The following is a 16,994-nucleotide window of genomic DNA, read 5'->3' on the forward strand; positions in this document are numbered from 1 at the left end:
TTCTCGATGCGCAGAACACACATTGTCACCAAGATTACTCTTTTCATACTGTACAGCACAGAGCCTTTTGCCACTGTTGAAACAACCTGCTGACCACAGCTCTGGAACCCTTCTATGCCCAGATTCCAATGGGAGCTTCACTCACAAGATGGACATCGAATATAAAGGTACAGAAGACCCGAGTCACATGGACTGCTTGTTCCACCAAAAGAAAACTCTGAAAATAGTGATTTGAACTGCCTTACCAATATTCTGATCCAATAGTGTGCAACTTCAAAAGTAATGTGGTGTTGGAATGATGCCTGGTCAGTGCTACTGTTTCCCCCCTCCCCCCCCCCCCCCCACCACGCTCATTCTACTTTGACCAGAAAACACCATGTGCGTCAAAATAGTTTAAAGAAGGATTTGGATCTCCTATCTTATTTCCAAAGATTATCTTGAGCACATGATGTTTATCTGGATCCAGATAAAGGTGAGTTGACGGAGAGTACATGCTTTCTGGGCGGCTCCTTTGTGCATTTATTCACCTCCAGTGATGAGGAATAAATAGCACAAATAAGCACATGCTTCAACTGCACCAACCATTACACTAACAAGAACCTATCTACAGACTTAATCAATTCGTTGTTACCAAGCACCTATTTCGATCGTCACACTATGAGGGCCAGCAAGCAGGTGGTAGTGATAATTGCAAGCCAAAAAACAGAAATTAAAGGTATCTTCTAGCCGATACACAGTTGTCTACAATTATCCAATGGAATTAAGTGTTTAGTTTATCAATAAGATGTGGCTGTGTCTTATGCGCCGAGGCAAGATGGCGGCAGACTACTGAGCTCTGTTACGAGCAAAGAGCTTAGTCTTTTTTAGAAGCCTTTTCCTGCCTTACCTTTCTTCTCCTGCTAGGGGTTTCAGCTCCTGGATATAGCGGGAACCTTTCTTCATTAAGATATCTCTCAGGTATGCTTTCAAGACTACCAGCGCTGCGGCTGTGATTTTCTCCTCACAAAAACGCGGCCATTTTGCTTATGCGCCGCACGCGTCTCAGTCTTCCTGCAGACATGCCAACCCTCCCGATTCAGGCGTGAGACTACCGATTTGAAGGCTAGTCTTCCGCCTCCCGATTCCTACAAGCAAAAACCCAATATTGTTATTGTGGTATTGTGTAAAGTGCTTATTCTTCCAATAAAGAGTGGCGATGCAGGGGTTCTAGAAGGGGTGAAAAACCAACAAAGCCTCATTAACAAGGGAATCGTGTTTTAAAGACCTGCGAAGTACTGGATGGGAGGGGGGGAGAGCTGTTTCAGCCCGGGCTGCCACAAGGGGGTGGGGGGTGCATGCACTGCCAACAACCGGCCAGGCCAGTGCCCAACCCTTGCATCACCCTCTCTATGCCTGCCATTATGCTCCATGCTTCTGAAAGGTAAGAAAAAAACATACATTTGCGTTTCAAATGTCCGATCCTGAAGCAGCCACTTCCAAAGCCCATACATGCCAGTAACCCGATTCAAAGTCCCATTCTCACGATTTTTTTTTTAAATCTCCCACTTTGCTCTCCAGAAATGTTGGCATGTATGCTTCCTGCTTCCTCAGGAATTACCTCATAACGGGTCCTTTGTGCACCATTACCAGATGTTTTGAAGTGCTTTCCTCAGTTTCTGGTGACAGTGGTGAATTACTCATCACACGTGAGCAATTTGATATTCAGCCTCCTTAGGTTTTTACTGGGAAACCCACACTTCTCTTCAACTATGTCTCCTCAGGAGTGACTCTTTATTCAAGGATGGCCCAAATATCATCTTTCTCTGCTTTTTGACAGAAGAACACTGAGTTTCTAATATAATCTACACGCTGTAATTACATATGAAAATTCAATATAATGATATAATGTGTGACGATCTCTTTATATATATCATGGAGTAGATGCCCATGCGCACCATCACCGAAAGGAGGATTCACCTTACTTTGTGACTGGAAACACTTTCTGTAAGAAAAACAACTTGCAAATATCCAGAACCAACACTAGATGGCAGGAGTATGCAAGGCATGTGAATCTACAGCACACACCTCACACTTGTTTTTATGCATAATACTTAACGTTTGTGACAGCCACACATTTATTTCCTGTCAATCCTGCATTCCAATTTGACCATATACTGTTTGTAAAAAATCTAACTAATTCAATTAATATTTCAAGTCTCATGTCAACATGTGAACTCTTGTCGACATTATCAATATGTAAACACTTCGTGTCACATCACCTTACATCCCGGTTCAATATTCCCTAATATACAACCAGAAATCAACAGCAAGTCATAATAGTGCCATGTCAACTTGTGTAATCTTGTCGACATTGTCAGTTTATAAGTACTGCGGGTCACATTACCTTATATTTCGATTCCGAGGTGGATTTGTCAATCATATTAGAGTAGACTAATGCACACAGGTTCAAACCAACCATTGGTTTATACACACTTACAATCGTATCCATATCATCCATACCAGTCCCAACTTAAACATTATCTAACCTGTATCTCCATATAGCTCCAAGGAGAGTACTCCTCACGAGGAATGGCATGCTTCATCTGCACCATCTTGAAGTGTCATTTCATACCGTGTTGTCACATGACCGCGATAGGAGCTTGAAAATAATAGACGGACTATGTCCGTACTCACTAACTTATTCAGCACCATCTCGGTCCAGTATTGTATCGCTTCGGGCATTTCATTTGGAACCCAAAATATTAGTACAAAAGAACCCAGAGTCCACAGACACATGATCATATAAATAACATTAAAAATAGGAAACAGACTATATCAATACTCACTTCATAAACCAGCGCCACCGTAGTCCAGTATTATACCATAATGAACATATTCCAACCAATATCATTGTGCTATGGAGTCTATAATTCATTGTCTGTATTTGTGTCATTACGTTGTTGAAAAAAAAAAATCCATTTGAAATCACATATTTTCCACGACTAGATACCCAACGCGGAAAGAAATAGGCACCATATCCCAACTTGCCATGTTAGTCAAAAGGTGAGTAGGCAATATAAAATCACTTAATGGTCTTACATCATTTATAACCAGTATATAGGTATTCCCTGGTAATGAGCATCCTTAGGTAGTATGAGCCATATCAATCCATATAATTTAATACCGCATATGTTTTTTTTTAAAAAACACATCCAGTGTTAATATCCACATGGATGGCAAAGACACTACATCTCTGTACACTTAAAGTCTAGGATTTTTCCAAAGAATAACGAAAGAAAGGAATTGGGAAGAGTCTACTACTTTGGAAGCAAAAGAATGAGATAGACAGCATTGAGATGTAGCCACATTTAAAGTTCCTAGAACAAAAGGGAAAATTTTGCACCCTAATCTTTTCCCCTCCAACTAAACCATCTACTAATTCTGAAAAATGTTAAGAACAGTGAAAAGCAATGCATTAATTCCTTGTATTTACCTTTCTAATGGTTTTCGTCTGAACACTCGTAAGGACGCCATTCCCTGGATCATATACTGTCAGTTTCACGTATGGATCACTATTGACGAAATAACATAAAATAACAGCATTGTAAGCAAAATAAAAATGGTTGCAGATTTGCTGTAAAGTATGTCCCTACTTACTCAAAACAGTCAAAGTGAGTTTTTTATGGATATGTTTATTTATTTACATCACTAGAATATTTCAATAAAAAAAAATAAAAACAAGCTCCTACGCAGGCATCTCTGAACTGCAACCACCAACAGTCTCTATGTCTCTAATAGAAAATCTAGAAATAAATATCGAGAATAATAGCAAACCAGTCTTCTTTTGTTAGCTTCAATTTGCTAAGAGAATTTGAAATGTTGTATCTTTTCCACATACAGTGACCACACTCCTTGCATCACATTAACTACATTTGACCTAAGACAGCACTTAAAGAACTAACGCTTATTTTAAAAAAATGTGGCCTAATTCTCATTCAAGCTAAATATATCTCACCATGTCTCCTGGCCCAGGCCTCCTTGCATTTGGCTGTGGATGCAAGAATGTTTCAAGCACAAAATGTTGTGTGTGGTTCATAACGCGATTTATGGAGTAAAATCTTGAATTTCACATGTCCAGTTTAAGTCCTATAAACAACTGATGTCTGCAGACCATATAACAACTAATTCTGAAAACAAGAGTGTGGAAATGACCGATGCGGAGTCACGGGTGAAGGATAAACAGGTTGGTTTATTCAATAAGATAGCAATACAGATATAAACCCCAGCCACAGCTGGCTCGCCTCCAACGTCCCGTCAAGAGTCGCCCGGCGCTCGCCTTGGAACGCTCTCTACAGTGACATTCTAAGTGATGTCACTGCAGCGCGTTCCAAGGTGGTGCAAAGGGCAGGGGTGACCATCGTAGTGGCAGTCCCAGCAGATCGGAAGATACCACACATCCCCCTACCCTACAAACCTTAACACATGCAATTAGGAAACAAAACACCAACATGGGGAGCAATTACATAGTCACATATTGATCCAGATGTTTGGGGCGCCTCACCACTCTCTGACTACTTCTGCGTGAGGCATGAGGTTCTCCACAACACACCCTGGCGGGTAGGCTCCCTTCCCCCCAGGTCGGCACCTCACCCATGACCTCTTCATCAATGACCTCGGGAGGGAGGTGGCATTTAGCCACCCTTCCTAGATTCCATATCTTCCCCTCCTGGGTCTTTGCCGCATTTTTGAACAGTTTTACAATCTTCGTTGGGTTAGTGAATTCAGACCAATGCACTCTGCCTGTAAGTGCTCTGATTCTCACTGTGTCCCCTACCTTGAACCCAACCTCTTTCACCGAGTGTAGCCTGTCAAACCTTTCTTTCCTCTCTATCATGGCATTGTGCTGCTTATCCAGCCCTTGAGTTTCTCTAGTGTGCCCTGTCCACCCCTTCTGCCACCCCATCCAACCTGGTGATAGCTTCGTGTTAGGCTTCCTAGCTCTGAGTAGTTCGAAGGGGGTGATCCCCGTTGTCTGGTGAGGAGTTAGGCAATACGCCTCTAGACGTTTTCCCATCTCCTCTTTCCAGTTCAGACCATTGGTTCTTGCCAGTTGGATGCCTTCTTTGAGCGTTTTATTGAATGTTTCTACCATTCCGTTAGTCTCCGGGCGGTACAGTGCGCAACGTTTGTGCATAATCCCATTGTTCTCAAGAAATTCCCCCATCTCTTTCGAGCAAAGCTGTACCCCATTGTCCGTCAGGAGACTACTTGGTAGACCTTCCCGGAGAAACCGTTCTTGCAGGAACTCAATGACCGCTTTTGTGGTTATTTCAGACACTATCTTCACCTCTGGCTACCTGGAATACAGGTCCACGAACACCAGGATGTAGGGCGTGCGAAGTTCACCTGCGAGCAGCCCTATTATGTCCATTGCCACTTCTTCCCAAGGCCCCACCGGTGGTGGTCTGCATTGCATGGGAGGTGTGTATTGTTTCAGGACTTTGTCACTCGTGGTGCATGGTATACAGTCCCTGACTTTTCTCTCAATCATGCTGTCCATGTTTGGCCACCAGTAGTCTTCCCGCATTCTCTGCTTGGTTTTGGTGATACCCAAGTGTCCCTTGTGGGCAAGATCGATAAGATATTCTCTTAACACGCTGGGAGAGATCAGCCTTGTGCCACGGAACAGACACAGTCATCGGAGATGGATAGTTCGCCCCTGACCATCCAGAACGGTCGTAGGGCGTCATTCTGTTTGTCTTGGTGATTCCAGTTACCCTTTACCTTCTCAATCACCTTCATCAACATGTCATCGTTTCTTAGCGCTTCTTTCCAATTTACCTCACCTACAGCTCCTTGGGTGATCGTGCATACCTCGTTATAACCGTTCTCCTATTTGGTATAAACGCTTTCAGGCTAGGGGCTCCTGCTAGGGCTTTCTTCATCTCATCGAACTCCCTCTAGCATTCTTCATTCCACACGAACTTCACGTCCCTTTTCAGTAGTTGGTGTATGGCGTACGTCCTGCTTGCAAAATTCTGCACAAACTTGCTGTAGAACTCCAGCATGCCCATGAATGATTTGATTTCTTCCTTGTTGTTTGGTGGGGCCAAACCGATTATGGTGTCCTGGAGCTCCGCTTTAGGCTGAATGCCTCTCGACGTTATCTTGTGTCCCAAATCATCAAGCTCCTCACACCTAATCCTGCATTTTTCTCTCTTCACCGGTAGGCCCTGTTCCCTGAACCTCGCCAGCACTTGTCTTAACCTGTTGTCGTGTTGTCTGTCGTCTTCACCAAATATGAGCACGTTCTTATGACTGCAAGGGGTGAAATTAGAGGTCATTTAAAAAAAAAAAATCTATTTATTGATTTTACACAGTTATTACAAGTGATAGCCAAGTACTTTTCATCAAAATTGCAAGCATTTGTCGGTTGGCAAGTTCAAGGGCATAGAAGCAGATAGGGACAGAAGGAAAAAAAAGGAAAGGATTACATGGAAGAACATACATTGATCGTGTGTTTCTGCATCTTTCAAAGCCAACAGATTTTACCGAAATATCATACAGGGGCGAGGGTTAAGTCAGGCCAGCATGAGCCACATGTTATATTCTAGCTGTCAATCATGTGTATAAAACATTTACATTACAAATCTTATTAACAACAAGGGCATCTATGAGCAGGAATCAGGCTATGTGTATCTTAGTTGGATCAGACTGATGGCAGGTAAGCTCTGGGTACATTCTATATTCGTCAATGGAGTTCAGAGATCTACTAGTGTTCTCTTAGCAGGGTCAATAATTTCTGTCCATGTGCAGGGTCTGGCTATAAATTAGTTTCATTTGTTTGTTGTGCGTTGGGATGCAACAGCAGAACCATAGCTCTCAGCCACGTCTCTTGCCACCCATTCTTTCACTACTTCCGACCACAAGTCAGCTATAGGGCGGCGTCTTATCCCTCTACTATCCTCCTCTATCGGTGCTTTTTCTTCCGCCCAAGCTATAACATCCTCTTCCCATTGTATTGTAATTGCTTTTATATAGCGCTTACTACCCCATACGAGGCGTCAAAGCGCTTTTTCGGCGAGTAGCACGCTACTCCGGGACCCATAGAGGATTAGTGTTGAATTAGTATAGTGAAACATGCAAGTACATTTTAAGTGGTGGATAGGTTAGTCAGTTATTTGGATTTGGAATGATAGCAGAAGGATAGAGGAGGACAAAGGTTTGTATTTATTTAGCGCTTGTTGACGCACGCTATTCAGGAAGCCTATAAAGTCAGTGGCGAATTAATATGGTGAAATATGAAGTAATTTCAGTGGTGAATATTAGTCAGTTACTTGGATTGAGAAGAATAGCAGAGGGATAAAAGGGGAAGAAAGATTTGCATTTATATAGCACTTGTTCCCCTGATGGGTGTTGATGCGCTTTTCTGGCAAGTAGCACGCCACTCCGGAACGCATAAAGGATTAGTGTTGAAAATTAGTATAGTATAAATATGAAGTAATTTGAGTAGTGGATATGTTATTCAGTTATTTGGGTAGTATATTAGTATAGTTGAATATGGAATTTGAGAAGTGAACATGTTAGTCTGTTAATTTTGATTGAAAAGGATAGTGGAGGGATAAAAGAGTGAAGAATTTTCTTTTTGGGAGATCATAGTAGTGGTATGGAGTTTGGGATAAATGAGAGAGTGGATCTAGAGGATGTATAGGAGGAGAGATAGGGTAGTGCATTGGAGGGAGTAGTAGAAATAAGTTTGAGATGAGTGAGAAGGTTGAGCTAGAAGATATATTGAGCGATGTATAGGCTGAGAAATAGGGTAAAAAAAATAAAAACAAGCTCCTACGCAGGCATCTCTGAAAGTGATAAATATATAGATCCATAAGTATATTGAAAGTATATAGATACATAAAGGAGGTAAGCATCTGTAGATTAAAGAGATTGGTAGAGGCACAGGATGAGAAATAGGGTAGTGCATTGGATAAGCTTTTTCAGGAGAAGAGTAACACACACAGATCCAAGTAGATGAAAGGTACATAGATTCACAATGGAAGTGTGTACATGTAGACCAAAGATGATTTTTATTTATTTATTATTTTTTCACTTTACATAATATTATTTTACATGTTTATACAAAGTAATACACAAAGATAGGTACATAGCTATAGTGAAAACACATGCTTATATACAGAGGGATATGCTGTAAATTTCTGTTTACGTATGGTGCTTATGTGGTGGAATAGCCAAATCTTGAGTAGTTTTCTGAAGATAAGGTGGTTGTAGGTGGACCTTATGTTGGGGGGTAAAGAGTTCCATAGTTTGGCTGCTTGAACAGAGAAGGATGTGCCAACCATGTTTTTTTTCTTGTATGGTGAGATTCTGAGGCGAGATGCTCCTTTAGAGAGGAGGTTCTTTGTTGAATGTGTTTGGTGATTTTATTCCTGATGAAGAGTGGTCCTATTCCATGTATTGCTTTGTGGGTGATACAAAGCAGCTTGAACGTGGATCTTCTGGCAACCGGTAACCAATGCAGCGCTTTCAAGGCAGGGGAGATGTGGTCTCGCGGTTTGATATGCAAGAGTAGTCTAGCAGCCGAGTTCTGAATTCGTTGTAGTCTTTTCATGGTTGTTAAAGGTTATCCGTGGTAGATACTATTGGCGTAATTGAGTTTGGACAGAACAAGGGAGATGGTAGCTCGGACCTTGTGTGGAAATCCCAAATGAGGGAAAATTTGTTGCAGCGTTTGTATACCAGCAAAGCTTGATCTTGCTAGTTTATCCACTTGGGCATTCATTGACAGCTTGGAGTCCATGTTCATTCCGAGGTTTCTTACTTCCTTTGATACTTTAGGCAGTGATCCTAGTTCATCAGGTCATACAGCAAGCGGGTTGTAATGTTTCCAATCGCCACATGTGAGTATTTCAGTTTTTGAAGCATTCAATTTGAGATGGTTCCAAGTCATCCACTGATCCACGGCTCTGAGATAGCTGAAAATTGATGATTTTCCAATGTCTCTGGGGCATTCTAGTTGAAGGAGTATTTGCGTGTCATCTGCATAGTTATAGCGCGTGAGGTGAAATTTATTAATCAGTACTGGCAAGGACTTCATGTAGATGTTGAAAAGCATGGGCGAAGTGATAGAACCTTGAGGGACCCCTGCTTTTGTGGAGTACGGTTTGGACGAGAAAGGTGAGGTATGGATGACATTAGTTCTGTTTCGAAGGTAGGACGCGATCCAGTCTAGAGCAGTTCCCTCTATGCCAGCTTTATAAATTCTTTGTTTCAGAGTGTCATGGTCAACTGTGTCAAATACTTAACCAACAAAACAGAGGTGCCAGTACTGATATACATAATTACAAAAAACTAATACCCACCAGAAACCTGAGCAAAAAATCAGAAATGGGGATTACTACTTGATAGTATTTTTTCAAAATATTTGCAACATTTATCTCAACTTTTGATTCTTGATACACAAAATATTTACAATAAACACGTGGGACATGAGGATATTGACCAAACATTCAACCATTCATTCAAGATTAAGGCATATCACAGACCACAACAACATGTATGCATACTTGGGGAGGAAAAAAGATTTAAAGGAAAACAGTGAAACAAATACCATAGTCTACAAATATTTTCAAAACCATTTAGGCTAGCGGTTTTGTGAGTACATTCTTATATTTCTAGAGGATCGTTTCGAACTTATTAAGATTAATGTTATATGGTATGTACAACAATAAGCTCAGGGTTCAAATAATTCGATGCCCAGAAGCTTTAGTACACTGGTAAGGTGGGGCCTACGCGTTTTCGAATCCCACTGAAATCGTAGGGGATTCTCTTCAGGGCCTTGAGAATTCCTTTGGTTGGTTGTGGAATATTTGGATATCCAGGTATCCGAAAGATCGTGGGGACCATTTAATGCCCAACAGGAGTGCCTGGGGACAGGGGACTACAGGGTCTAAGGTGAAAACAAGTATCTTAACATGGTAGGTATTTAAGATATCTATTGCGTCTGTTATCCCCTCCTCACCATTCCGCTGGTATATAAGGATGTCATCTGCGTAAAGGGATATTATGAATTCCCTCCCATCCAGTCTCAAGCCAAGATGGGCACACTCTGCCCTGAACTGCTCAGCCAATGGCTCCATAGCCAGTGCGTACAACAGGGATGACAGGGTACATCCCTGCCTGGTTCCTCTATAAATCTCGTAGGAGTTTGAAATGGTGCCGCCCGTCTTAACCCTAGCCAATGGGAGAGTGTAGAGTAGTCCAACCCACCTGATCCAACCCTCACCCAGTTGTATGGTATGCATTCCCTTTATCAGGAAGTCCCAGCGCAGGGAATCAAAGGCTTTTTCGAGGTCAACAGCCATAACCACTGCATTTGGGTAATTCTAGAGGTCTCGGTGAAATAGCGCATAATACAGTCTTCGAAGGCTGCCTGATGTGGATCTGGTGGGGATAAACCCATTCCCGTCTGTGTGGACCAGCGTGCACATATGAGGGAGTAATCTATTAGCTAATATTTTACTCAATATTTAAAAATCCAAGTTTAGCAAGGATAGTGGTCTAAATTCCATGACTTTAGGGGCCTCCTCTTTAGTCTTAGGAATGGACACTACCAGGGCCTCCCTAGTGGTTGCTGGCAAGTGACCACAGTCCAACGAGTCTGCATATAAGTTAACAAGATGGGGCGCAATTTGGTCAGTGTAGGTCGCATAAAATTCGTCTGGAAGGCCATCCGGGCCTGGGGTAAAAAAATCTTTTTATTAACAAACAAGAAAATAAATAAATAATAAGCATCAGGTTACCATCGATAAGTTTACAATAATCACTTTTACATTACCAACCATCACAATGGATACAACGAATTTCCTTCAGGGTCATGGAGATTCCAGCGCTACAACATCATTTTGCACAGTTGGAGGGGCACAAATATCACCTCTATAACTATTCCATGCGCCCCAAATTTTTCCCCATTTTCCATGGCGACCCCAAGCCACATATACCGATCTCTCCCTGAACATACTCGAGTCAAGATCTCCAATTCATTTCCCAAGTTGAGGCGCCTGAGTAGCACCGCATAGTTGCGCGATGTTACGCTTAGCGATCATACATGCGAGTGTCACCCATTGTTTCCCATGTGTTGTGAGGTCCGAGGGCTCCCAGACATTCAAAATACAGCGTTGAGTCTCCATCTGCACCTCCACCCCAAGTACCTCTCGGAACTTCTCATGTATCTTCACCCAAAAGAGCTGTACCTCTGAACAGTCCCTAATACATGCATAAATATTCCAATCTCTCCACATCATCTCCTACACCTCCCATCTTCAGCCAAACCCATTTGCACCAATCGAGTCCCAGTCATGTAGGACCAGTGTAGAATCTTCAATTGCACTAGTCGTAATGTCATCTGGATGGCCACTGTTTCAGGGGATGACACCGCCTTCCTCCAATCTTCATTATCTATGACTAAACCGTCTGCACTCCATTGCTCTCTAAGTGTCGCTAGTGGATCCTCCATGTGAATAATCAGTTTTCTGTAGATCAGTGAGATGGTTTTAGTGGGGAGATGTCCGTCTAGTACTCGATCTTCCAGCGGGGAAGCCTCAGGAGGTGTAGTGCCCGAGGAATATTTGTCAGTAAGGCATGCCTTATCTGAAGATACCTGTATCTCTCGCTCTCGCTTAGCTGATAGCTGTTTTACAGTCTCAAACGAAAGGATCCCATCTTTCCCCCACACATCTTTAACTCTTGAAATCCAGATGAGGTCCCATCGGTCAAAGACATTTGTTTTCCACAAATTGCCTAAGTCCTCAGAGCTCCACAGAGGAGTGACCTGCGTGATTCTCACATCCCACTTGAGGTATCGGTTGACTATATGCCACACCCGAACTGCGTGGGCAGCCGGTCCAATGAGGGAAATCTTACCCGATTTAGTATAGAGGGCTCTCATATAATCATGTCCAGGCATCTGGACGCGGTCCATTGCATACCCGGGGTCCAGGGGTGACCCATAAATCGCATGATTAATCGTCGCTTGTTGGGAGGCCCAGTAGTATTTACGGAGATCAGGCAAACCAATTCCCCCATCATACCAGGGCAATGTGAAAAAGCAATACGTGGTCTTCCTTCCCAGAGGAGTCGTCTCTGAAGAGGAGTCTTTGAAATATGAGGGAGGCACCGGATCCATGGCATTCTGAAGCACAAACCGGGGGAGCGCCATCATTTTGAACAGAGTAGCGCGTCCAGACAGGGAGAGCGGCAACTCCTACCATCTCTCCACATCCCGGCGGCAACTCCTTCCATCTCTCCACATCCCGGCGGAGTCGAGCCAACAGGGGCCTCAGATTATTATTGTATCGTAGCTTCAGGTCCATGGTCATAAAAATTCCTAGATATCTAAAGCCCGGAGGGGACAGTAGCTCGGGATGTCAGGTGGGTCCCCGCTAATCACGAAGAGGACCGACTTCATCCAGTTAATGGCAAAGCCCGAGTATCTCCCGAATATGGACAGGATGTCTAGGAAAAGTAATCAGTGAGTCCCGGGTGGTAGTAAGATAAAGCAGGATATCATCCGCGTATAGCGATATTTTGTCCTCCCAATCTGGTGTCCATCTTAGTCCTCTAATCGTCCTGTCCTATCGCACCCATGCCGCCAGCGGCTCGAGCGCCAGTGCAAACAGTAAACGGGAGAGAGGGCATCCCTGTCTCGTTCCACATCCCAGAGGGAAATCCGCGGACTTGTGATTGTTCACCACAACTCTAGTTAGGGGGCATGAGTACAAGAGGCGGATCCACCCAACAAATTCTGGACCAAGGCCCAATTTACTCAAGACTGCAAACAAATAGGGCCATTCGACTCCGTCAAAGGCCATAGTGGCATCTAGCGACAAGAGAACCGCTGGCTCGTGTATATGTGATGCACTGGCCAGAATCCCGCGCAGTCTCCGTATATTTAGTGCTGTGTCACAGCGGGGCATGAATCCAGACTGGTCCGGATTGATCAATGCCGTAATGACCTTCACTAGTCTGGTAGCCAACAATTTTGCCAGTATCGTGGGCGCTGCATTTAGCAGTGAGATTGGTCGGTAGGAGGAGCACTCCGTCCGTGGTTTACCCTCTTTATGAATGACAACTATATTAGCTATACGCTTATCATATGGGAGCTGACCTTCTCCCTTGCTCTGAAGAAACATATCTCGCAGAAAAGGTGCCAATTTATCGGCATTCGGTTTATATAGCTCTACGGGGATTCCGTTTGGGCCGGTGGCCTGCCCGGAGTTTACCCCCCTGATTGCCTGCGCCACCTCATCGGTCGTGAAATTGCCAGTCTTCCTCCGACAGAGTCGGGCATACGGATATCCTGCAGCATGCTTGCGTTCTCAGTCTCTGTGTATGTATTTGCCGCCGTATAAACTAGGCTATAGTAGGACGAGAACTCCTCTACTATCTGTTGCAGATCTGTAATTTTACCTAGGTCATTTGAGTGTAACTCAGGCATCGTCACCGTCCTTCCTTCCCACAACCCAGAGATCCCAATATACCTTCCACGGCTGTCCGTCCAAGTGGCTTGAATTGTCAGCGGGAAGGAATTTCTTACCAATATCCCCACTCCCCTGGATCCAGAGGTAAATCCAGCATGTGTCTGGTGCGGACGCTTCGGCGGAGGGGAGCGGAGGCCGGTGGGGCTCGGCATCATCTTTCCCTTTCTGCGCCGGATTTCGGGTGAGTGCCGCTCTGGGCTGCGCCGCTGACCCTGCGGGCCCTCGTTGCTCCGCCTGCGGGCTCTCGCGTTCGATGAGGGTGCTCCGTGGGCCTTCGGGTGGGGGCTCCTGGCTCTGGGGCGAGGTCGGAGCTTTTTCTGGCCTGGGCGAGCTCTGGAGCCGGGGCCTCGATTTGGAGGCTCGCGGTGGGGCTGGCGTGGCGGACAGAGGTGCTCGCTTGGCGGTGGGAGGGGGCTGTGGGCGTTGGTGGTGGGGCTCCGGGGAGGCCTCTCTGGGATCATTTGCGGCCCCGCCCTAGCGACACACGGAGAGACTGTGCATTTCCCCCCTGTGCTCCTGCAATGTTGGTGACTGTGCAGGCTGTGGTGATGCCCACGTTATACACTGCCATTTCTTGCTGAAATGCTGTGCTCCATTCTAGTGACCTGCTCCACAGACGGCTGCCCCCTTCATGCCGGGTCCCTGACGGGTGAACGCAGCAAGTGGTGCTCTGCAGATGGACGCGTGGTCGGAAGCGCTTCTTCCCCTATTATTGTACTGCGTGGCCCGGTATAAAACTGCGCGCTATAACAATCTGGTCCTACGCTTACACACAAAAACCTGGGCTTGAATCCTGGCTGTACTCCACCTGGTTGCCTGCCACACACGAGATATATTCTCGCATCGCGCTTTTTATAGTACTGCGCTTTCCTTGGGCTCTGCCATGGGGAAGAGAGATCCCAACCAGAGGAAACTGAGTTTTGATAAAACTTCTCTATTGGCGGCGGACCCTCCGCCCAGTACCACTGCCGGGGCGGCATGCACGCCGGAGGGGGGAGATGCCGCTGCTATGGTTGCCACCATGATGGGTGAAATGCGCGCGGGCTTCAAGGCCCTTGTTAAGCGCTTTGACACCCTTGAGCAAAAACTTGCGGATATGGGCTCCAGGGTGCTGGCCCATGACAGACGCCTGGATGTGGTGGAATCCAGGGTTTCGGACGTTGAAGACCGCGTGGCCAAAACGCTTAATGGGACATATTTTTGTTTGTGTGATTGCGGGGAGGTTGGGAGCGAAATGCTGGGACCATTGCTACTGGAAAGTGTTATTGGTTTTGTGCGATGGCCAGGATAGGAAGGCAGTCTGGCCCGTCCAGACTTACATTGATGTCTTGGAATGTTCGGGGCTTGAATACCACACGGAAACGCAAACAGGTATTGAACTATGCAGCACGACACAGGGTGGATGTCCTTTTTCTTCAGGAGACGCACTTGGCACAGCTGGCTGACATCTCGGTGGCCAGGAGTTGGGGTACACACAGAATTCTTTCTAATTTTAGCAGTTATGCTAGGGGCGTTGCAATTTTTGTACATAAGCGTGTTCCATTTGTGCTAACTGGAAGTGTCACTGACAGGGAAGGTAGATACGTGTTACTGACTGGAGAGTTGATGGGGTACAAGATCGCCATGGTGGGAGTTTACGGGACTAATGTTGATTCCCCCGCCTTTTTTCAGGAGCTTCAACTGACGCTGCTTAATTCTGACATAGAACTGTTAGTGATGGGGGGCGATTTTAATGTGGTGCTGAACCCAGACAGGGATAGTACTTCCACCTCCCCGGACTCCAAAGCCCGATCCAGACATGTGCTCGCCGAGATTTGCTCTCACTTCTCCCTGATAGACATAGAGGCCAGGATGCACGCCAATGCTCCAGAGTTTACACACCATTCTGGGTTCCACGGAACTAGCACTAGAATAGATTTTGGTTGCTTTCCCCTGGTGTCGCTGGATGGGTGGATACCCTTTCCACTCTACCGCAAACTTTTTCGGACCACTCCCCCATTGTACTGAACCTGCTCATTCCTAGACAGGGTGGATATGAGAGGCAGTGGCGATTTCCAGGAAGGGCCCTCCTAGACCCGGTTTTTAAGGAAGAGATCCGCAGCGCTATTAGCAGAAGTCAGGTCAATTGGAGGTTCTGGGAAAATTCCTTGGCTCCAAGCGGTAAAAACCATCTTGGTGGATATGGGGTTAGAACAACTTTGGATAGCTCCTTCAACTAGTGCCTTTCCCTCTAAACAAGAGTTTAAAGCATTGTATTGGGCTTCGCTCCGTCAAATACGAGTCTCAGTTTCCAGCTCTACCAGCCTGACTGGTAGGTTCCTCACCTTTAAGTTGGACCCGTCCCGTGAGCTTTACTGGGACGTTATCACCAAACCGCTGGACAAGAAACTCTATCACCAGTTCCGGGTAGGAGCTTTGCCGTTGAACATCTTTATAAATAAATGGTCCACTGGTGTTTCAGATCTCTGCAAAGGTTGCTCGGGGCAGAAGGAATCAGAGGGCCACTTTCTATTTGCCTGCCCTAGCTACCTGGCGCCGCGAACCAAATGGCTAAAACCGCTGTTCCAGCGTCTACCTTTTAGAAAATCTGCAGAGGCCATTTGGGCGCTAAAGACTAACACCTCCGAGGTGTTTGTAGTGAGTCTAGCCAAATATCTGGGGTGGGCTTGGATTATTAGGTCAAAACATCTGACAAGTTTGATAGAGCCCTCTAATACCCATCCATAAGGCTGCACACCTTTTCCACTGCAAAACATACGACTGCACTTCTTGCACTTTATATATGGAATGGTGTTCTATTAAATGTTATTGTTTATAATGTAATTGTCAATTTTCATGACTGTATCAGGTTTCTTATCTAAGATGTTTAATATCTTTTTAAATTCTTCTTTAAATAATTTATTTTGGGTTGGTTAGTACTGTATGGTTTACCTTAGTTTAGTTTATTTGAATGTAGCCCTTGTTCAGTGATGTATTGCTCTCTTTATATATCTGAATTTAGATGTCGTTGTAGTGAGATTTTAATTAATGACAAACATATCTGTACATGGACTAGTTTTTGAAAAATTATATAACTTATATCTTTTAAAGTGTGTTACAATGTGTCTTTTATGATTTATCAAATCGAAATAAAGACTTGAAAACCTGAACCTGAGTACCTTGAAATAAATACAGGTTCTGTGAGCACCTGGGCCACGTTGTGGGAGGGATTCAAAGCCACCATTTGTGGGGTGTGTATCGATAAACATGTGGGTGCCCTAAGAGAGATTCGGGCCACTCTAACCCGTCTTGAAAAAGACATTGCTAGGATTGACTGGGCGGTGTCTGGGGACCCGTCAGTCGAAAGAGGCCAAACGACTGGAGTTGCTATTGGAATTCAGGGATACCGCTGACAGAGAGCTGAAATTCATGGGTAAATATCACACGGCGCGTCAGTACGGGGAGGGAGACAGACCAGGGAAGCTT

General features: G+C 44.9%; 1 protein-coding gene across 2 annotated transcripts in view; it reads right to left on the minus strand.

Annotated features, from left to right (window-relative positions):
- Positions 1 to 16,994, minus strand: part of NEDD4 (NEDD4 E3 ubiquitin protein ligase) — a 1,992,497-nt gene that overhangs the window by 1,830,210 nt on the left and 145,293 nt on the right. For both annotated transcript variants that reach the window (XM_086958341.1, XM_086958342.1), the window contains exon 3: positions 3,473 to 3,551. In XM_086958341.1, the coding sequence (XP_086814467.1) occupies positions 3,473 to 3,551 (79 nt within the window). The remainder of the gene's footprint in view (positions 1 to 3,472; positions 3,552 to 16,994) is intronic.

The sequence above is a fragment of the Lissotriton vulgaris genome, chromosome 2_1 (genome assembly GCF_964263255.1).
Source record: "Lissotriton vulgaris chromosome 2_1, aLisVul1.2, whole genome shotgun sequence".
Classification (NCBI taxonomy): Eukaryota; Metazoa; Chordata; class Amphibia; order Caudata; family Salamandridae; genus Lissotriton; species Lissotriton vulgaris.